At 39.6% G+C, this 22,417-nt stretch overlaps 2 protein-coding genes across 4 annotated transcripts in view; both read left to right on the forward strand.

Moving 5' to 3' along the window:
• Positions 1-1,196: 1,196 nt before the first annotated feature.
• hmgcs1 (3-hydroxy-3-methylglutaryl-CoA synthase 1 (soluble)) lies at positions 1,197-11,111 on the forward strand. 2 transcript variants are annotated; one of them, XM_060895984.1, is made up of 10 exons: positions 1,197-1,320; positions 4,062-4,519; positions 4,724-4,849; positions 5,642-5,806; positions 6,144-6,312; positions 7,017-7,187; positions 7,534-7,640; positions 7,736-7,861; positions 7,986-8,143; positions 8,959-11,111. In XM_060895984.1, the coding sequence occupies exons 2-10, from the start codon at positions 4,072-4,074 to the stop codon at positions 9,046-9,048; spliced, it is 1,560 nt and encodes a 519-aa protein (XP_060751967.1). In that variant the 5' UTR covers positions 1,197-1,320; positions 4,062-4,071; the 3' UTR covers positions 9,049-11,111. The 2 variants fall into 2 exon arrangements, with proteins under 2 accessions (XP_060751967.1, XP_060751966.1); XM_060895983.1 differs by lacking the exon at positions 1,197-1,320 and adding an exon at positions 2,545-2,692.
• A 2,335-nt stretch (positions 11,112-13,446) lies between these two features.
• The window catches only part of tln1 (talin 1), a 63,837-nt gene continuing 54,866 nt past the window's right edge, over positions 13,447-22,417 (forward strand). For both annotated transcript variants that reach the window (XM_060895967.1, XM_060895968.1), the window contains exon 1: positions 13,447-13,603. The gene's annotated coding sequence lies outside the window, so the exon portion shown is untranslated. The remainder of the gene's footprint in view (positions 13,604-22,417) is intronic.

The raw sequence follows: 22,417 nt of genomic DNA on the forward strand, positions 1-22,417 counted from the left end.
TTTCAACCATGTTCTCTTTCCCTGGGTGCAAGGTTTCATGTATGTAAAATCCCCTTTCTCATTCATTACAATGGAGCAAAACACAAACCTTTCCATCACATAAGTTTGTTCAAGTGCATAACTCAAATAATTTCATGCGAATTTTAAATTTGCCAAAAGATTAAAAACGGGATGAAGTGGTCTGGGATGGAGATGGAAGGCCGTATACACAAATCTTATAAATTTAACTGAGCTTAAAATGTTCTGCATGGAGAAGTGACACAAAATCCTTTACAAACCTGTTAATACTGTCTAAAACCTGTTAATACGTTACAGAAAGAGACTTTAAAAATGATTAATTGAAATAAAAACAGTGTTTAAAGAAGAAAACATTGAAGCTTACAGTGTATTTTCACTCCCTTTGACCATTTCCACATGTTAACTGTGTTTATATGTCATGAATCACAGAAACTGGGAGAAACGGATTATTTCGTGATACAAGTTTGTAACAAAACTAAATAAAGAGTTTCATAGAACATATGATTTATACACAGTTAATAGATTTATACACAATTAATACATATTAATTAATACGTATTCGGTATACGTATTCATTAATAATAAGTAAACAATACAAAAAATACTACATTTTATTTATTTAATTTTATTAAAAATAATACTTTTTATTGATTAATATATATTAATATAATTTGTTATAATTAATAAGAATTTTATATTTTGGTAAAAAAAAATACTTCATTCAGGGATGTACAGGTTTTTTGTTTGTTTGTTTGTCTGTAGTCTGTTCATGTGAACTAGAATGTTTGGCTTCATAAAGCATTACTTTATACATTAAAATTTTATAGGTGCTTCATCATATTTACTAAATCTATATGAATCATCCTCAGTCTCAGTTTATTTCTAATGTTCAAGGTAGGAAATATTTGAATATCCAGCCACAACATGTTGTGAATGTACTCTGGAGCTCGCGGATTGGCCCGTGCCTGTGGGTCGTACTGAAAGACGCGTGCTGATTGGTCGGTACACTCTCACCATACCACGTCATTCGCTCACACCATTGAACCACTCACATCGCGGATGGGCTGCGAGCGTCCTGATTGGTGGGTGGTAAAAAAAAAGGGGGCGGGCAATAAACTTTGAGAAATTTGTTTCTCTGTCCTGATTGGACGCTTAAAACGTGTCCCAGACTGAATAGCGTCCGTTCAGGTGTATATCCTCTAACTGTATATAAATACAGCATCTAAATGTTCATCCACACAGAGATCAACTAACTGTGGCTTTAAATTCAGTTTATTTATTGAAGAACCTCAATACTTATAGGTGAGTATTAATTTTCCCTCCTTTTTTTGTTAAACAGTTTATTGTTTAAGGCTATAAATAAACAAAATACAAAAAAAGTTTTTTTAAAAACTATTTTAAAGACAAAAGTATGAATAACTGGGGAAAAAAATAAGATAAAAATTAAAAGTATATCTATTTTATGAATTACTAAAAATCAAATAATAATAATAATAATAATAATAATAATAATAATAATAATAAAACTGGTGAAATGTTTTGAACCTCTTTAATGTTCTGGATAATTAATAATAACACACAGAAACTAAAATCACAAGTAAAATGCATTAAACCTACAGGAATGATATAAATAACAATAAGGGGGGGGAGTGACAGGATGAAACAGGATTTTTATTATTGTATAATCAGAAAAATGTGACGTGACATACGGCTAAGTACGGTGACCCATACTCAGAATTCGTTCTCTGCATTTAAACCCATCCAAAGTGCACACACACAGCAGTGAACACACACACACACACCGTGAACACCCCCCGGTCTAAAGACATGCATGGTAGGTTGATTGGCATCTCTGGAAAATTGTCCGTAGTGTGTGAGTGAATGATTGTGTGTGTGTGTGCGCCCTGCGATGGGTTGGCACTATGTCCAGGGTGTATCCTGCCTTGATGCCCAAAGACGCCTGAGACGCCCGTGACCCGAGGTAGTTCGGATAAGCGATAGAAAATGAATGAATGAATGAATGAATGAATGAATTATTGTAATACCTCTTAAACTTTATTATCTATTATACATATAATATGCTACTTTGTTTATATGGCTCCTATTGACATTATATAATGCATATATTATTATTATTATTATTATTATTATTATTATTATTATTATTATTATTATTATATATTGCAGTCAGTGATCCTGGGTCTGGCTCTGGATTTATTGCAACCTAAAGAGAAAAAGTTTATAAGTCTAAAGAGAAAGTGTTTATAAAGGATGAACAACTGTTAAAGTGGGGAAATAATTTTCTTTACTCTAAAAATTAGGTAATATTTGTTGAATGCTAATGTTTGTTTGCTATTATTTCTTTGGCTTGTGATAAGTATGAATCTTTTATTATAGAGCACAGATGTGAGCAGGTGTGAAAAGTGTAAACATTAAAGTTTATACAACATTAACAGCATTTGTATTTACAAATAACTGGATAAGATGAATTATCTTGGCCGTTACCATGGCACCGATACTATACCATGTCTGTTAAACCGGAAGTCGGTTCGTCCGCTCTTGTTGTCCGGCTGCACTAATCACATGAGGGAACTGACTTTATGATCTCCGGGAAGGGGCAGAAACTCCTCTCTTTCTGACATTGAAAAATATTTTTGTGTTATATGTTTGTAAGGTAAGAACTTACAACCTGCTTATCTGAACTTTTCCGAGAAAACTGTCTGTCTAGAGTAGTAGTGGATTCATGACTCGTTCGGTTTTATGTATTCCGGCTAGTTTAGCCGTGTTAGCTAGCTGTCGTCATGACACTAGCGTTGCTAACTATAACACTTAGCTAGCTAACTATAGATACGTGTGCTAATTTACTAGTAATATTTAACGTCATAAACTAAGTTTGGCTTTTGTTACATGTGCTAATTTTAGTTGTACAAGTCATGAAACATCCTGTTAGCTGTGTGTATAGTCGAGTTAGGATATTTATCTGGTTAGCTTAACGTGTAAGCCTGTTATAGAGAGGTCGTGTTCATTTAGCTGATTGCTGAGGTCACATTAAATCACTGACTCTGACAGCTGGTTACTCTGTGAAAGGAAAAATTAAATCGTATAGGACCAAGATTGGGGAATCTCTGATCTAATGTCATTATTTTTTGCCCTAAACAGCATATGGATAGTGATTCTTTTTCATATTCAATTTACAGTTGACATAAAGCAGCTCAAAGCAGCTTTACAGAACATAAACGTAGAACAAAAGGTTATTATAAAGAATAATATAATACAGAATTCAAGATTAATATTAGAGATATTTAAATGTGTTTGTATTTATCCCCAATGAGCAAGTCTGAGGTGACTCAGGTGACTGTGGTGAGGAAAAACTCCCTTAGATGGTAAAGGAAGAAACATTGAGAGGAACCAGACTCAAAGGGGAACCTCATCCACATATGCGTGACACTGGAGGGTGTGATTATAAATATACAGTCTGATAAATGTTGTATTGATGTATTTGTTGTTGTCCTCAAAGACCACATGGAGTTGAATCTCCTCTTTAGTATAGCAGAGTCCAACTGGAGCTGGTAGATCTCTAGATGACTCAGGATCCTCACAGAGTCACCCTCATCTCAGTGGAGGTCCAACATCTTCATGGCACAATGTAATATGTAAGCTAGGTTAAAATTCTGCAGCTTAGCCGTCTTACTATTCATTTATCATGTTTTGGTCTGAATCACTGTCTAAATTCCTGTTAGACTCCTCACTCACTGTGCTAGATATAAACGATGGCTAATAGAAGAGCCATTTTTGGAACTGTTTTGAACAGCTTACTTTGGCGGATAACTAGGTAAAAGGTCATCGGAGAGCAGCGGTTTGACCTTTAACACATTAAACCTTTAATTCTGTTACCAAAGGCTTGCAGGTATTGCAAACATGTGCGTGTGTTACAGGACGTGCTTTCAAATATTTTGCTGGAAGAATTTGTGTGTAAACAATTGCTCTTTTTGATATTTCTGTGCAGACATAATGAGTTTAGCAGTGCCCTTTTTCTTTTTCAGCCGAATCACAATGCCTGGTTCTCTTCCTGCAAGTTATTTGGCCGTTTGGCCCAAAGATGTTGGCATCATTGCTATGGAGGTCTACATTCCCTCCCTGTACGTAGACCAGACAGAACTGGAGGAGTTTGACGGTGTAGGAGCAGGGAAGTACACCATCGGTCTTGGGCAAGCGCGAATGGGTTTCTGTTCAGACCGGGAGGACATTAACTCACTGTGTTTGACTGTGGTGCAACGGCTTATGGAGAGGAACTGCTTGTCATACGACAGCGTGGGAAGACTCGAGGTGGGCACAGAGACCATCATCGACAAGTCGAAGTCAGTGAAGACGGTATTAATGCAGCTGTTTGAGGAATCAGGAAATACAGACGTGGAGGGTATCGACACGACTAATGCTTGCTATGGAGGCACTGCTGCTCTTTTTAATGCTGTCAACTGGGTAGAGTCCAGCTCCTGGGACGGTAAATTTTGCTTAGTCATACATTCTGACTTGATCTTGATTTAGTCTTAAAACCATTGCTGAGAGCTTTGATAAAATATAAAGCAAGTATTTTTTAGAGTTATTTTATTCTTTGATTTTCCAAGGATAAGTGATTAGTATTTATTTAGTACATAGTATTTGTCCCTGTTGGTATTTGATCAATATTTATTATATCCTGCTGCAGGTCGTTATGCTTTGGTTGTGGCTGGAGATATCGCTGTGTATGCCACAGGCAGTGCAAGGCCTACAGGAGGCGCTGGAGCAGTGGCCATGTTGGTAGGGCCCAATGCACCTCTGGCATTTGACAGAGGTATGTGGCCTTAAAAAAAATCTCATGACCTTTGGTACACTTGCAGCACTGCTCTTGTTTTGATCAACAGCTACTGTCAAAGTCAGCATATATTTTCTTTCATTTTCTACTGTTTACATGCACTCATTCTTACAAGAAATGTAAGACAAAATTTAATTTAAAAAAAAATCAGAGTAGTATAACTGGGGAAACAAAGCAGTTCAGACTGAATTTAGTTTAAACTTACTGTTTGTTGCACAGATCCTCAAGCAAAAATAGAAATTTGGGACATTTTTCCATTCACCCCAGACATAGTCGAGAGTTTTTTGTACTGAAAATATAAGGCTGATGCAGTTAACAATACAGTATCATGGAGCATCATGGAAACTATTTGTTTAAATGATCATACTCTCAACTCAAACCCTGTCAGATTGGTCAGTATATTAAAGTAGAGGTATGAATTGTGACGGGAACAGGCAGAGTGTACCGGTGGGAGAGATTGCTCAAACATTCAGCAGGAGTGGACAGGGTGTAATTTCGAGTGTAACTGTCACCTGATAAGAAAGGAGATTGCACAGGCCAACATAACAGAAGCCTTTATGTTACTGCCCTAAGCTTTATCTGGGGTCTGGATCTGGATGATGTAAAGCTCAAGATTTATCAAGTCATTTTAGTTTGGTTATTACTGAACCAAATGGTGTGTGATGCTGTAAACACATCGTTTGCATGATACTAAACCATCTAGTAGAAACTTCCAGTCCAAGCAGCGGTTCATAACAGTGTGTTCTTTTATTTTATTTTCTCTTTTTGCAGGCCTACGAGGTACCCATATGCAGCATGCATATGATTTTTATAAGCCTGATATGGTGTCTGAGTATCCTGTAGTGGATGGCAAGCTCTCCATCCAGTGCTACCTCAGTGCACTGGACAGATGTTACACTGTCTACCGCAATAAAATTCAGGCTCAATGGCAAAGAGGTGTGTATTCTTATCAGCATGAGGTTTCCTTATGTAAGCACTTGTTCTCACCTTTTAAGCCCGCTCTCTGCAGTTACTGTAGCATTGTGCATTGTTTGCCCACTTTACTGACATTTCAGATATGGAAAATGATATGTTTCTGGGTACAAGAAGGGATCTTAAATGAATGGAATAGTGCTTTGTTGCTCTTTTTCACTGAGGTGTGCTTTCCCAGCTCTCCAGGCTGTAAAACCGCCCCATGAAAGACTGTGTTAACGATAATCTAAATAACTGAAGCTCAACACATTTATTTACTAATAATAATTATATAAATGCTTTGTTTGTGTGTATATTTCAGAGGGCATTGAGAGAAATTTCAGTCTGAATGACTTTGGCTACATGGTCTTCCACTCCCCCTATTGTAAACTGGTTCAGAAGTCTCTGGCTCGACTCCTGCTGAACGACTTCCTGTCTCATCCCAACCCCGACATGGAGAGTGGGCCGTTCGTAGGCCTGGAGGCCTTCAGGTCAGTATTTACCAATGAAGAGAACTTCAGTGAGACAGAGCTGTCATGTTTTGTGAGTCCCTGCTTATAATCCTTAAAAACGTTGTCTTTGGGCAGCCTGTAGTCTGCTTTGATCTCCAGCTTACTGTTGTGGATTCATTAGCGTGAAGATTAGAAATGTATAAGTAGGGACAACTGCTATTATCGTCTTGTGTACTTGAGATAGAGACCAAAGTGCAAAAAAATAAAATTTAACACAGAAAAGCAAATGGGGCAAATCAGAAAGTCATGAGCAAGCAATAAACAATAATGTTGTCATGATGCTAATATTTTGTTTTGTACACTTTCAAAAGCTCTTGTAGAATCTACCATCTTTCTTTTGTCAATAATGTCAAATTTCAAATGGCTCATTATTCACTACATATGCTCAACATATAGGGTGTGAACTAATGGAACCTCGTCTCTATAGGTCCTGTAGAATGTATATATTATAGGTCCTATAGATTGTAACCTGATACATAATCAAAAAATGATATAAAATATTCAAACATCCCTAATGCACATCAGAAAACAATGGCAGAATGTTTAGGAAATCTGTATTTCAGTAGACATCTCAGATATTTGACTGATTCTAGCTGCCTCATCACAGACACAGAACCACAATCTTTTATTTCTCTTGTCGTTTGTCTAATGGTTTCGATTCCGATATTATGGTTTTACCTCAGGGACGTGAAGGCCGAGGACACCTACTTTGACCGCGATGTGGAGAAGGCCTTCATGAAAGCCAGTGCAGAGATGTTTGAGATGAAAACCAAGGCCTCCCTACTCATATCCAATCAGAATGGCAACATGTACACACCATCTGTGTATGGCTGTCTGGCTTCCATTCTAGCACAGTATGTCACCTTGTTTTATGCTTTCTAGATCATAGCGCTAACATAGGAATGCCACAGAATTGTTTTATTTTGTCAGTTTTTTTATTTTATATGTACATTTCTGCTTAAAACAAAACTAGAGCCAGATACAATATAATACTAAAAATACAGGTATAAACTAAAAATAAGTTCTACTTTATTTAACAAAACTATTACTGGAAAAACATGCAGCATTTGTATTAGGTGCTTCAAGTCAAGCTTTTATTGTCATTTCAACCATAAATATATAACCAAAAGTACACAGTGTTAATGAGTGCACAGGATGTTGTATGAAGATTTACGAGAGGTTTTTATATTATCCTTACAGATTTACACCTCAGCAGATGGCAGGACAGAGAATTGGCTTGTTCTCATACGGATCAGGCTTCGCTGCCTCACTTTACTCCATCAGAGTGACACAAGATGCTACACCTGGTGAGTGCATACGTGTATTCACAGCACATACAACTTTATGGAAATTACTTGAAGTCATCGTTTACATAACCGTGTGTGTGTCGTCCACCCCTCAGGTTCTTCATTAGATAAACTGGTTTCCAGTCTGTCAGATTTGCAGGCCCGACTGGACTCCAGGAAGAAGGTTCCGCCTGCCGTCTTTGCAGACAACATGAAGCTTAGAGAAGAGACCCATCACTTGGGTAAATCACTGAAGTCTTTATCTTTTAACATTTTTGATACTCCGCTTCATTTCCAGTTTCATATTTCGTGACCTGATGAGAATGTAATGTAGGGATATTGATCATATCTGGTTTACCCCCACAGCAAACTACATCCCCCAGGGTTCAGTGGACGAGCTGTTTCCAGGAACATGGTACCTAACGCGAGTGGATGAGAAATATCGCAGGTATTACGCTAGACGTTCTCTGGATGAACACAGACCTCTGGAGGCAGCACTTCTAAATTCCGTGACCGCATCTGAGGTAGCTCAATAAATGAGATAATTTTGTTTTGACATGATTTTGTTATGATATACTGATATGGTGATTTAACCCAATGTGGAAAGATGAAACAGTTATACAGTACTATATACCTATAGCAGATGTGTGCTTCTTTAAATATACTGCAATTTTTTTTTTAAAACATGTCTTATTTATTTTTATTTTTTTTAAAGAATAAATATACGATATTATTACCACAAGAATAAGTTAAAATAGTATTCTACATAAATTTAATTTAAAAAAGCATGTGATCCTTTTAAAGAACTATGGCACAATTATCGAAATAACAAATATCACCGCCCTCTTTTGGCCATGAGATGAATTGCAATTGTAAAAAAAAAAATAGTAAAAAGCTGTCCCCGCCCCTTAAAATGTGCCTGCCTCAAAAAGGACCCCTACACATGACTCATTAATTACCTTTTAAGGAAAATGGTGAGTGGAGAGCAGTTCAGCTCAATCCCACTCAAAAGACATTTCCGATCTTAAGCAAGAAGAATAGCAAGAAACGTTACATGACTATTTTGTGATTATTATTATTATTTTTTTTAAGTATGCATGAAATCATGACTTACAGATATATAAGCAATATTTTAAAGTTATTTAATAAGCACATTTAATACTTTAAATAGCACTTTTTTTAATTAATACTGCTTATGTAATATTTTTTTCAATGTAATTTTGCTCATATGAAACCTGACACATACAACTTGTTGTTGTTGATGTTTAAATAAATTGTTGTTGTTGATGATGTTTGATAAAATGAATTGAATCTAATTTGCATTTGTCTCCTATGGCAGCACATCCCCAGCCCGGTGAAGAAGATGCCCCGCATCCCAGCCACCTCTGCTACCCCTGAGGCAGTCATCATTACTAATGGGGAACATTGACATTAACCTCAGTGAGGTCGCACGTACTTTAGGTATCACTAAGGAGAAAGAGGTCAAGGCAGAGCTTTCTGTCGTAGTCTTGAGAAATATTTATAAAGAAGGATAGAGTTTTTTAAGTGTTCCTGGTTAGGACTGGTTATTCTGTCACGCTTGAAGCTGTACTTAGACATCGGTGGGTAAGTGAATGCGGGGAAGTTGGGTAGTACCATCATGTCGAATAAGGACAAGCTTTCTCTAAGCTATGAGCACAATGTGGCAAACGACATGTCTGCTGCTCAGAACCTATTATCTATGCACAGACAAACGGGAATGTTTTCAAATAATCCTCAGTCTGATTTCGCATCAGGTTTGTTTTTTGTTTTTTCTTCAAGATCTCTAGCTTGTGTTAATGGAAATGTTTGAGGGGAAGATGGTAAGAATCTCAGGCCCAGCTGTGTAAGGGTGGGAGTTAAGGGATGTTAGCCTTTTATTTGTTTCTCATGCTGTTTGTCAGTAAGCAATACTGCCTCTTTATTTTACCCCTCTTTTCCACCTGCTATCTTGAGATCTCCCTTATTAATTAACTGCTACTAACCTGGGAGGCTACTTTCTGTCACCACGCCTTTCTCTTCTGGCTAGTAATGTGCATGTGCAATTTCCGGTGGTGCTTTCTTATTTAGAGTCATAGTCAGTTTTGCAGCAAGATTGTGATATGTGACCAACAATTTGTTCTGTATTTATATAAATTTAGCCTTTAAGTAACGAAGGTCGTAATGTCCGCTGTATCTCTATAAAGGTAACACTTCCGTTACGTGAACTGAGGACAAATGCAGTTCAGAATGAGGTTAGAGTAAAATGGTGCATTGTTACCGATCACCAGAGTATAATTAAAAGTAATAGAAGTTGTTAAGTAGATGTAACTGCACCGTTTGTTTTTAACAAATATGGGACCACTAAAGCAGGGAAGGATTAAGGGAAAGACAGATGGACTGATCTATATATCAGGCTCAGTGAAGCTGAGAAACATGCATACTTTTTGTCTCTATTCTGTCTATTCTTGAGTCCCTTAGCTTTGGATGTGCTAAACCTAAATGGCTTACAATATATCATAGTGTGTCTGGGATCATTCTAACACTGCAGGCAGGTTTTTATTTGATGAAACTGAATATTAAAAGAAAACGTATTTCCGCTGTACACAAGGGCCTGACTTATGATGTCAAAATGCACTTTCAATACAAGTAAATAACATTGTGAACAAAAGTTTCTTTTAAACCATTCATGTGGCATCACATTCACATTTCTCTTTAGAGCATTCAAAGAAAGATTATCAGCATGATTTTTTACACATAACAGTGAAAGCTGTTCGTGTTAATCATTTGGACTCTAGCTTACCCAACAGAATAATTTTCCTCTTTCCCAACTGACAATGTACATAAAGAGCTTTATTTGCCCAGTAATAATAATTATAAAATGCCAGTCCCTCTGGCTCATTAGAATCACTTTAGATTTGCATTTCATTGAGAAGATTTTACTGTGTGGAAATTGATGCATCTAAATATACAATCTTTAGGGGAAAAATGGGTACTAAACTGCACCTTTTCTGCTGTGGTAGCATCCTTATCTTTTGTACCTTTTAAAAAAATATATATATATATATATTAAAGTTATCTTTATTTTACATTTAAAAAGATCTAAGGTACATCTATTAGTAAAGATTTACAAGTGCTATATACTTGTACTTTTACAAGCACTATATACATCTCTTTCTAAAATATATATAAATACACACACAAAAGGTAAAAAAGAATGATGCAGTGTAGTACCCTTTTTTCTGAGTATATGTGTGTGTGTATGTGTGTGTGTGTATATATATATATATATAGCAGCTAGAACAAATTGCCTCAAAGGTTGTAACTTGAAACGGCTGATGTTTACAACATTTCTCTGTGATCAGTTACTTCTACCGATTTTGGTGAGTAATTTACAGTACAAGCCGTGAATTTATGTACATTTGTAAATGCGCAAGAAAAGCTATCTGATTTGGCAAAACTTGCAGAAAACAAGCTTTATAAAAAAGATGTAATCTATGTAAGTATGTATGAAATTAAATGAAAATAAATCTTTTGATTTATCCAGGTTGTCTTCATTGTTTTATTAGCTATCAAATGCAGAGTCCATATCTTTAAAATAATGCTGAATAGATGGCACAAAATGTTTATGTAAGATACACTTTTACTCAGTTACAGTATTCATAGTATTATTTGCATGAGTATTGTGTTTTTTGGGATATTGGTGTTTTGTTTATTTAATTTTTTTTACTTCATTAAGGTAATTTTTGACAATCAAGTGATTCATGTTAATTCCATTTTTTTCAGTTATATTGTAAGACTTATTCTGCAATTTCAGGGATTCATTTGAGGTGTCAAATTGACTGTTGCTCACTGTAGTAATGTCATCCAAATTGAAATCTAGTAAAATGTGAATGTGCTGAACTATCTCAGATCCATTTATTTATTTATTTATATTAATTAAATTTATTTATTTATTATATTCTTTATTTAGAATATTGTGCATAAAATTTACAATTTGGGTAACAGGTTTGCAGTTTAATTGACCTTGTGGATCAAAATCAAAGTCCATCCGTCTGTATTTTTTCTGTACCACTTATCTTAAACGGGGATGCAGGGAGCCTGGAGTCCTGCAGTCTACTTTGTGTACGATGAGGACAACACCCTCGTCCTGCTCAGTTGTATAAAAATGTAGGGTCGCTTTGAATAAGAGCGTCTGACGAATGCCTGGAATGAAATGAAATCGCATACACACTCACATACCCATTCACACACTATGGACAACTTGGAGATGCCAATCAGTCTGTAGGAGGAAACCAGAGTACCTGAAGGAAACCTCCAAAGTACAGTGAGAACTCTGCACACACAGCAGGGTGAAGGTGCGAATCAAACCCCAAATCCCAGTGGTGTAAGACAGATGTGCTATGAATGAAATAACTTAATATCTTTTTCACATGATCTTCAGTTGGATCTGATGACCAGCTCTTTGTTGAAGCTGTGACTTTTGCATTCCAAATACAGTACTTCATAGGACAGGAAGAAATGCTTTGTTGCTGGATTACATAAGTAGATATAAACAGCGGTTGTGTTTTTATACACCACAAGATGGCGCCGCCACAAAAGCTCTTTGCTCTTAACAATCATTTTGAAGTTATTCCTTAACAAAAATGACGTTTTTAACACCTTTAATCCAAGAGAATATCCTAGGAACACTGGGCCTGACATACTGGTCCATTGTGAGGAAAGCACACAAATTAAATTAGCATATAAGCTAATATGTCTACTGCTGCCCCAAATCCCGCCCAGTGTTCCCAGGATAAGCTTCAAATCCACTGCCACACTGACTGGGATAAAGTTACTGTGTGTGTGTGTGTGTGAGAGAGGCCAGGGTTGGAGGTTCGATTCCCGCCTCCACCTTGTGTGTGTGGAGTTTGCATGTTCTCCCCGTGCCTCGGGGGTTTCCTCCGGGTACTCCGGTTTCCTCCCCCGGTCCAAAGACATGCATGGTAGGTTGATTGGCATCTCTGGAAAATTGTCCGTAGTGTGTGAGTGCGTGAGTGAATGAGAGTGTGTGTGTGTGTGTGCCCTGTGATGGGTTGGCACTCCATCCAGGGTGTATCCTGCCTTGATGCCCGATGACGCCTGAGATAGGCACAGGCTCCCCGTGACCCGAGGTAGTTCGGATAAGTGGTAGAAAATGAGTGTGTGTGTGTGTGTGTGTGAGAGAGAGAGAGAGAGAGAGAGAGAGAGAGACAGGAGAAAGAGAGAGAGATTGCAAAAAGCTAAAATGCTAAATGTTACTTAGCAACATTAGCTCCAGTGCAGTTTGAATTATTTGGCTTGTATCTTTGGGTTACGTGCATAATTGTGCAAATATACTTTTGATCAGAATTCTATGTTTAATTCTATATTAAATTTAATATTTTATTTAATTCTATATCCGTAAAGAACAGCTGTTCTACACCACAAGGTGTCGCCATCACAGAAGCCCTTCAGTTTTAGCAACGCTACAAAAGTAAATGTTTATAAACTTTACATTCTGTTTACAAACTTTACATCCTCCTAGTCGTTTATAGACACGCGTTTAATACACAAACTAACCGTGGAGATGAAGATGAACACTTATAATTAACGAATAACTCTGAATTAATGAGCTGATGTGTTTAAGATCTGGTGCGTTTTTTTTTAGATGTTTGTTGGAAACAACGTCCAGTTTCAGAAATGCTCCCTGGGCTGTGTTCCAATCCACATGCTACTTTACTAGATAGTGTTTAGAAGGCACGCGCTGCCGTCCTAGTGTCCTGACGTACGGTGTAGTGCGCTGTTGTGTGATTTGGGACGCGGCTGTAGGGTGGAGCTCTAACGGCGCATCAGAGCAGCGGCGCATAGCATCGAGTCCACAAGCTGACGTTTAAACAGCATTTTACAGGGACGTCGTTTTATCTGCCGGGGAACGGGATTGTTTATAGTGTCCGGAGGTGGACAAGTAGCGGTCGAGTGGATTAGAGGTAAGGAGCTAAAGGTGTTTTTTCTGGATATAAACTCCATTCTGCTCACTAAACTTTGTCTGGGTGGAAGTTTCCTTTTCCGCCTGTAATACAGCGTCCTGTCGAAACAGCTAAACTCGCAATGATCAGATTTTTCCGACTTAAAAGTGAGCTGTAACATTAGCTTGTAGCTGAGGACTGAAATGTTATCTAACGTTAGCTCCTTATTAAAGTTCAGCTTTACCTGCCGTGTGTGTGTGTGTGTGTGTGTGTGTGTGTGTGTGTGTGTGTGTGTGTGTGTGAGAGAGAGAGAAAGAGAAAGAGAGAGAGTGTGTGTGTGTGAGTGTGAGAGAGAGTGTATGTGACTGCATGTGAGAGTGTGTGTGTGAATGTATGTGAGAGAGAGAGTGTGTGAATGTATGTGTGTGAATGTGTGTGTGTGTGTGTGTGTGAGAGAGAGAGTGTGTCTGTGTGTGTGGGTGTGCTGTGAGAGAGAGAGAGAGAGAGTGTGTGTGTGTGTGTGTGTGTGTGTGTGTGTGAGAATGTATGTGAGAGAGAGAGAGAGTGTGTCTGTGTGTGGGTGTGCTGTGAGAGAGAGAGAGAGAGAGAGTGTGTGTGTGTGTGTGTGTGTGTGTGTGTGAGAGAGAGAGAGTGTGTGTCTGTGTGTGTGGGTGTGCTGTGAGAGAGAGAGAGAGTGTGTGTGTGTGTGTGTGTGAGAATGTATGTGAGAGAGAGAGAGAGTGTGTCTGTGTGTGGGTGTGCTGTGAGAGAGAGAGAGAGAGAGTGTGTGTGTGTGTGTGTGTGTGTGTGTGTGTGTGTGTGAGAGAGAGAGAGAGAGTGTGTCTGTGGGTGTGCTGTGTGAGAGAGAGAGAGAGAGAGAGAGAGAGTGTGTGTGTGTGTGTGTGTGTGTGTGAGAATGTATGTGAGAGAGAGAGAGAGTGTGTCTGTGTGTGGGTGTGCTGTGAGAGAGAGAGAGAGAGAGAGTGTGTGTGTGTGTGTGTGTGTGTGAACGCGGCCGAAGAACCCACGGCAGATTTTGATTGTTTTTAACACAACCGTTGCTTCCTCATGCAGAGTTGATGTTTGTCAAATAAGTTTTTCTTGTTAAAGTTGTAGAGACTCTGTGTTGTAGGTTGGAGAAGTTGTAACTTCAGCCTGTAGGGTTTAACTTTGTACCAGAAGTCTGAACTTGTGCAGTGAACGTAGGCATCTTGTAGCACACACACTCACACACACACACACACTCACACACACGGACGGCTGCAGATCTGTCATATCTACTCTGTTAATAGAAATATTGATAGTAGACAGACTCAAGGTTTATATTCAGCTTTATAATTAAGATCAGATACACTAGAAGAGGTGTCTTTATTGTGAACAATACCCCATGTGTAACGTGGACCTTCACCCGTCTCATCCCTCTGCACTATATTTCATGTCATTTGTTATGGCTAGCCTCAGGTATCGCAGAGATCTCACATGGGTGTGTGTGTGTGTGTGTGTGTGTGTGTGTTTCTGTGTCTGTGTGATGGTTGTCAAACAGGTTGGGCCAGAGTCAAGAATATGCAGCCGCCGGGTACAAATACCAGACCATATATAAAAAATGCACACCATAGGTGCAGGTAGTTTACTTGAGGATATAATACACACTCTGGGTTTAAATACCTCAGTATAAAATGCACAAACATACATTTTACTGCAACTTCTTGTTGTTTTTATCTGTTTTCCTGAACGTTATCTAAATATTCTTTAGTACTTTTGCCTTTCTAACTGTCTCCATCCTCCATACGAGCATATTAAAGCTGTTCCACTAAAGCTGCCTTTCCTTCTTGACACCTCTGCTCTAACTCCTGCGTATAACACGGGGCAATCGTTTAAACCGTCCGATCTCACACCCTCCCTTCTTCGAGGTTTGTCTGAAGCGAAACGTTTTAAGCGTCTCGATTGTTACCTGTGTGATTTATTGTTCTTGTTGCACAGACCATGACATTTCAGTTTCATTCGGATCACTTTAAAAATATCTAAGCACGTAATTCACGTTTTTTTGCTCCTTGCAGAAATAATTAAGTAACCTGATGGAAATGCCAGTGGAAGCAATGCAACCTTTTGGTCCAAATATTGCAATTAAAAAAAAAATACATTTGAATAATCCACCCGACACGTTCAGATACCAATAGGGAATAATTCACCCACTGCTTTTACACGGTCTGGCAGCACACATAACGTCTGCTGAAGACGTTTTTCTGCAACTGTCTAAGATTCGAGATTGTTGCTAAGTCAGAAATGCTGAATATCAGTATCGTCTGTGTCAGAAGCAGTGTATGATGTCAGTGTGTTGTAGCACCCAGTGATTCGTTGTGTGCTTTATGACCCACATTCAGCAGTGAGCATGTTGTGGTCTGGAGCCTTCACACCGCCTTGGTGGATTGTCGCAAACTTTGTGTGGAAAGATTGTTCAGTTCTGTCATCACCGAGCGCACGTGAGCTGAACATCTGCATCGGGTGTCGACTCACAGATGAATTTGTGTCGGTGTTGCTAATAAACAAGGAGCTATTAAACATTATATATCAGCATACGTTACGAACGACTTTTAACCTGTACGACTATTGAGGGCCGCTGTTTATTAACAAAAGTAAAAATGGTATACAGATGTTTAAAGTTTAGAAACGCTGACTAAATGAAGCAAAAGGAGGTCAAGTAGAAATTTGCCATCTATCTTTTCCTGCTATAAGTAAATAAAAATTCCAGCCAGATTCTTCTAAACTATTTTATGTACCAAGAGTCGGCTCAAAGCCGACAACTCGCCGATCCAGACACGATGCGCTACGTTCAAAACTTTATTATAAGTAGATAATTCTATTTATAGTTCATTTCCCTTACTCTATAATAATGTGAGTCAATAGTTAAAGATATTACATACACTACATTTAGATGCCAAATTTTTTTTTTGCCTGCTTGATTAGGTTTCTGTAAAATAATAAATCTGATAAATGGGACCTGGCAGCACACGAGTTTTTACTTGACTGGAAGACTACCAAATTAATTTAGGATAAATCTATGTGAATAATAATCTATTAAAAGTTGATGTTAATTGAACATGCGAGATTTAAGATCCTGTTGCTCTCGATGACTGTACTCTTTTGTACAAAATCTGTTTAAATACATCGATCATTTCTCCTAAATAAAGAGCACTCAGTGCTGCGCTCGATACTGCAGACCAATCAATAAAGCTGCAGGGGATTTAAAGTGGATTTGCGAGAGTATCGAACAGAATGATGTACTGTGACTTGGTAAACGCTTCTTTTGTTCCATCAGTGTGCGTAATGTTGAGCTTCTTTGTTCCTGTGCCACTGGTCACACTTACACAGAAAGAGGCTTCATCCGTCGTTTCTTATTGACTTTTGATGCGAAGAGCGAGTTCCTTTCTAATAAACAATACGACACACAGAAGAGTTGTACGGAAAAGCCTTCCAGGAAGTCGGCATGTCACGTTCCTGGTATTGTCCTCTAGATGTGTAGTGATATGACATGCAGCACAGCACTGATAGGGAGCCTGATTTCCGCCTGCATTCCCACATGAATTATCACACACGCACAGTCTTTTGGCAGTGCGTTTAAAACGACGGGAACCCTGCTGTTACAGGCTGATCCGGCCAGCAGCAAGCTTTCCCCCTCTCTTGGAGCTGCGTGCAACAAGGTTGCCATTGATGGCACACTGTGTGGTATTGTGGTGGGCTCGTGCGGAATGAAGGCTTCCTTTGTCTCCTCCATAGGGGCTTTGGAGAAGAATCCTGCTGAGACAAGAGCAGCACCAGAGGAGGACATGCTCTTCATGCATGGCCTTCACCAGGTGACCTGCTGCCCATCGTTCCAGATCGCCGCAAGATCAGACGGCGAGGTCGAACTAAACGTGTGCACATGGGCATAAACGCAAGCCCTCGTCTGTCACGCAGATGCCTTGTGGGCTGTCAAAGGCTTTCTAGCTCTGCTTCTGATTAATCATAATGTTTTTATTTATTTATATTTTATGGCCTTGGTTATTTTCTCCCCCATAATTAAGACTGATAACATATTTCCAGATGGTCTTAACTATTTGGATTTTGTAACAGAAACGGCGGCACTGAAAGTTCATTTAAAAGCATGCTTTTAATTTAATATTTACATTAACAGAACGTTTGTGGTGTCGTCGGGTAATGACGGACCTTATACTTTATCGCTGGACTTTATAGACACAGCTCGCTAAACTCTCGGTGATTATAAGATGAAGTAACTAAAGGTTTTTACGGCGTATTTGTTCTTATTTCATTTAAAAGAATATATATATATATGGCATGCTTTTTAAATGGAACCCAGTGTGTTTGCTTGTTCAGCACTATTTTGCTTTTACTTGGAAATCCTGTTTTTAGAGAACTCTCAGGACGTGGCACAGTCGTTGTGGACATCCCTCTAAAGGCCATAAAACTGAAAGCAGCAACACATGAATATGGAGGCTGTCGATGTGCCAAGAAATACAACTTGCATACAAAAAAAAGAAAAAACCCTATATGTCTTTGTGTAATCTTTATGGTGCTGTCGTGTTGGAATGGACATTGCATTGGGTATGATTTGAGACACGTTTTTTTAGGAAGTGTACCACCGTGTCTTAGCACATATCAACCAGATAAGCTCATAATACGTAGAGACTTTCGTGGCTGTTACACCAAATCGGACCAGGTTTCTCATTTTCAGAGCCCTAGTATGGCAGAAAATCCGTGGTGAGTCTCAAGAAAGCTGATGACTGGAGCTGAATTTATGTTTGGCGTGTGCAGTGACTCCACAGTCTCTCCCGTTTAGGAGATTTGGATTCGAGGTTTGTTACGAGGTGCAGGAGTCTGTCTTCTACCAGTGTTTGGAGCCAGCCATATTTGGTCAATGCAACATGTACTGTTATTCCAAAGGCGAGAGAAATCCATCAGTCTTGAAGCAAGTTGGATTCCCTCAGCCTCAAACAGGACACGTTTTTATTAAAGCCGTTACACCCGCTGGAGTGAAGATGGCTTATTCGATGGGTGATCTGTGGAGCTTATCGAAGAACTTATTAAAATTCTTCCGCTGTCATTCGAAACGTTTTGTGCGCCAACGCTTCCTGCTCGTACTCCATGTACAGTGACAGAACTAGGAGTGTCAGAATGGTGTTTGTTAAGAGATTGGAGTTGTAAGGAAACAGGCATTAGTCAGTCCTCGGTTTAAACATATGATTACCAAATGTCTAGGTCATCATGACTCAGGAGGAAATGTGCCATGAGACTAGGGGGGAAACGGGAATCGTTAACAGACGAGTGTTGCGCACAGTATGTGGTTATTCTGCCAGATTTCTTTTATCCTGTGTGTGACATTGATGTTAAATTGGATTCAGTACTCGAGCACATCGATGAAATCTCTGCCCCAGGAGACACACTGGACCTCATTTATCATTCTCTAAAGTTTCTGTAGGCTATAAAATATTTCCTAGACCAAACCAAACTAAGAATTCCAAGCAGATTTGCAAGACGTTGCAGTACCCTAGTCTTTTTTCTAATTGCATATGTTTATAAGGCAAAGCTCAGTGAGCTGAAGATGACCGAATGACGATTGTCGATACCGGACGATACAGGCACGGATGACAAGCATTTCTTTCGTCCTAAACGAATGCCTACTCTTATTTGTCTTAATGTATGGATTTGTCTCAATTTGTGAAAAATTTTATCAATATGAAACAACCGTGTTTCACCGAATTTGTGCTGGCAGATCAGTTATATTAAACAAATGCGTGAGCTCTTGGATCCTTTTACCAATGCTCCTGTGAATGATTTGGGAATAAATTTATATACGGATTCATAACTAAACCCCACTGTCCCTATATCGCTATTGGTCGGTGGCCGCGTCCTGCTGGGAAGCTTTGACAGACGTCTACCCCACCCCTAGCCGCTTTTAGCAGAGGTTTACGTTACGTGACAAACTGAGGTATACACGAACTGAGTCATCTGCAGTGTCTGACCGAGAGCGTGTGGTTAGAGTCAGATATTTGAGATAGCTGGAAGCCTGGGTCAGAACTGAAGTTGGAGAGAGTCCTAACCAAGGCAGTCTGCTGCTGGCGGCCTCTAAATCACTCGAGGCTCGTATGCGTGAATGAAAACACCTCTCTGTACCTCATACGTATGAAAAACGTGCTATTTTGTTCTGGAACCAATAAAACATTCTTTATAGCTTTAGAAATGACGTATGTACTATATGTAACAGCCATATTTGCGTCCCATATGCCGTAAATTGCCCGTGTAGCACCATATAGTTATGGTATTGTATGGAATAAATTAAATTTGTCTGACCTTTTTTTTTTTTATCATTTTAGATTGTGTATTTATATCTTATTTTGTGTATATTTAACCAAAAGGAGTCAATGCTGTTGATTATGAAAGCTCCTACAGTCTCGTTGAGCTTCCAAGCGCTGTTAAATGAAGTACTATAAATATCGATGTTCTGCTTATTGTATAGTGTTGATCCAAGTTAGGAACTGTGCTCTGAACTCAAATATACAAATATACTCCCTTTCTTCCCATTCTTGCATCAACACTTGTTTCGAAGCAAGTCTTATAGCTGATGAGGCTTGGAAGCCTGATTTTGGGCTAACGTTTAGTATTCGAAGCAGATGGACTGCAGTTTTGTTCGGGGAAAAACGTTCACGTTGTATGGACGGGTCTTCGGATGTAAAAATGCGCAGATGGACTTCCTGTCCCCTGTGGGAACATGACTGGAGGAATGTAAGGTCTGTGTTACTGGTCATGTTTCCCAGAAGGCTCATCTGCAACCTCTGATCACTTTCTGCTGTTCTAACTGTTTTTAGAGTGATTAGAATATCCTGAATAGAGCACAATAAAGTGTGTGTGTCTGTCTGTGTGTGTCTGTGTGTCTGTCTGTGTGTGTCTGTCTGTGTGTGTCTCTGTGTCTGTCTGTGTGTGTCTGTCTGTGTGTGTCTCTGTGTCTGTCTGTTTGTCTCTGTGTCTGTCTGTGTGTGTCTGTGTTTCCGTCTGTGTGTGTCTCTGTGTCTGTCTGTGTGTGTCTCTGTGTCTGTCTGTGTGTGTCTCTGTGTCTGTCTGTGTGTGTCTCTGTGTCTGTCTGTGTGTGTCTGTGTTTCCGTCTGTGTGTGTCTGTGTTTCTGTCTGTGTGTGTCTCTGTGTCTGTCTGTGTGTGTCTGTGTGTCTGTCTGTGTGTGTCTGTGTGTCTGTCTGTGTGTGTCTGTGTGTCTGTCTGTGTGTGTCTGTGTGTCTGTCTGTGAGTCTGTCTGTGAGTCTGTCTGTGAGTCTGTCTGTGAGTCTGTCTGTGAGTCTGTCTGTGAGTCTGTCTGTGTGAGTCTGTCTGTGTGAGTCTGTCTGTGTGAGTCTGTCTGTGTGAGTCTGTCTGTGTGAGTCTGTCTGTGTGTGTCTGTCTGTGTGTGTCTGTCTGTGTGTGTCTGTCTGTGTGTGTCTGTCTGTGTGTGTCTGTCTGTGTGTGTCTGTCTGTGTGTGTCTGTCTGTGTGTGTCTGTCTGTGTGTGTCTGTCTGTGTGTCCGTCTGTGTCTGTCTGTGTGTCTGTCTGTGTCCGTCTGTGTCCGTCTGTATGTGTCTGTGTGTCTCTCTGTGTGTCTCTCTGTGTGTCTCTCTGTGTGTGTCTCTGTCTGTCTGTGTGTGTCTCTGTGTCTGTGTGTGTCTCTGTGTGTGTCTCTGTGACTGTGTGTCTCTGTGACTGTGTCTCTGTGTCTGTCTGTGTGTGTCTCTGTGTCTGTCTGTGTGTGTCTCTGTGACTGTGTGTCTCTGTGACTGTGTCTCTGTGTGTGTCTCTGTGTCTTTTTGTGTCTCCGTGTGTCTCTGTGTGTGTCTGTGTCTTTGTGTGTCTGTGTGTCTGTGTGTGTGTCTCTGTGTGTCTGTCTCTGTGTGTGTGTGTCTGTGTCTCTGTGTGTCTGTCTCTGTGTGTGTGTCTCTGTGTGTCTGTCAATGTGTGTGTCTCTGTGTCTGTTTCTGTGTGTGTGTCTAACCTGCTTAATATGTTGTACTCTTTAATTGCAATCCAGGTGTTTTTTTTGGTTCTGGTTTTGTGTAATCCTGGACTGAGTACAAATTGCTGTTCCTTCCTTTACAAGCGATAGTGTTGTGTCCTGTTTCTTCTTTCTTCTTTTACTCAGCTGAAATTGTTCATACTGAAAGGTGGAGATTAAACATTTAAATTTAATTAAACATTTTCACAAGCGTTCACGGGGGTGCAAGCGTTCATGGTTAGCACGTTCGCCTCACGCCTCCAGGGTTGGGGGTTCGATTCCCGCCTCCACCTTGTGTGTGTGGAGTTTGCATGTTCTCCCCGTGCCTCGGGGGTTTCCTCCGGGTACTCCGGTTTCCTCCCCCGGTCCAAAGACATGCATGGTAGGTTGATTGGCATCTCTGGAAAATTGTCCGTAGTGTGTGTGTGAGTGAATGAGAGTGTGTGTGTGTGCCCTGCGATGGGTTGGCACTCCGTCCAGGGTGTATCCTGCCTTGATGCCCAATGACACCTGAGATAGGCACAGGCTCCCCGTGACCCGAGGTAGTTCGGATAAGCGGTAGAAAATGAATGAATGAATGAATGAATGAATGAATGAACAAGCGTTCACAGTTTCTCCACTTCAGACGTTGCCTGTTATCTGATGGTTATTTCTTATCAGAGTGTGTTTTGTCTTAGTTTTAGAAAGCAGTCTCTCTGACTACCTGGTTGAACTCAGCCGATTTAAAGTCTTTTCCGTTGTCGTGTAGCTGCTGGGGGGTTTATTGTTGTTTTTTGTTTTTTTTTACATATTGAGCTTGTTTTAAGTA

The sequence above is a fragment of the Tachysurus vachellii genome, chromosome 20 (assembly GCF_030014155.1).
Source record: "Tachysurus vachellii isolate PV-2020 chromosome 20, HZAU_Pvac_v1, whole genome shotgun sequence".
In the NCBI taxonomy this organism is placed as follows: domain Eukaryota; kingdom Metazoa; phylum Chordata; class Actinopteri; order Siluriformes; family Bagridae; genus Tachysurus; species Tachysurus vachellii.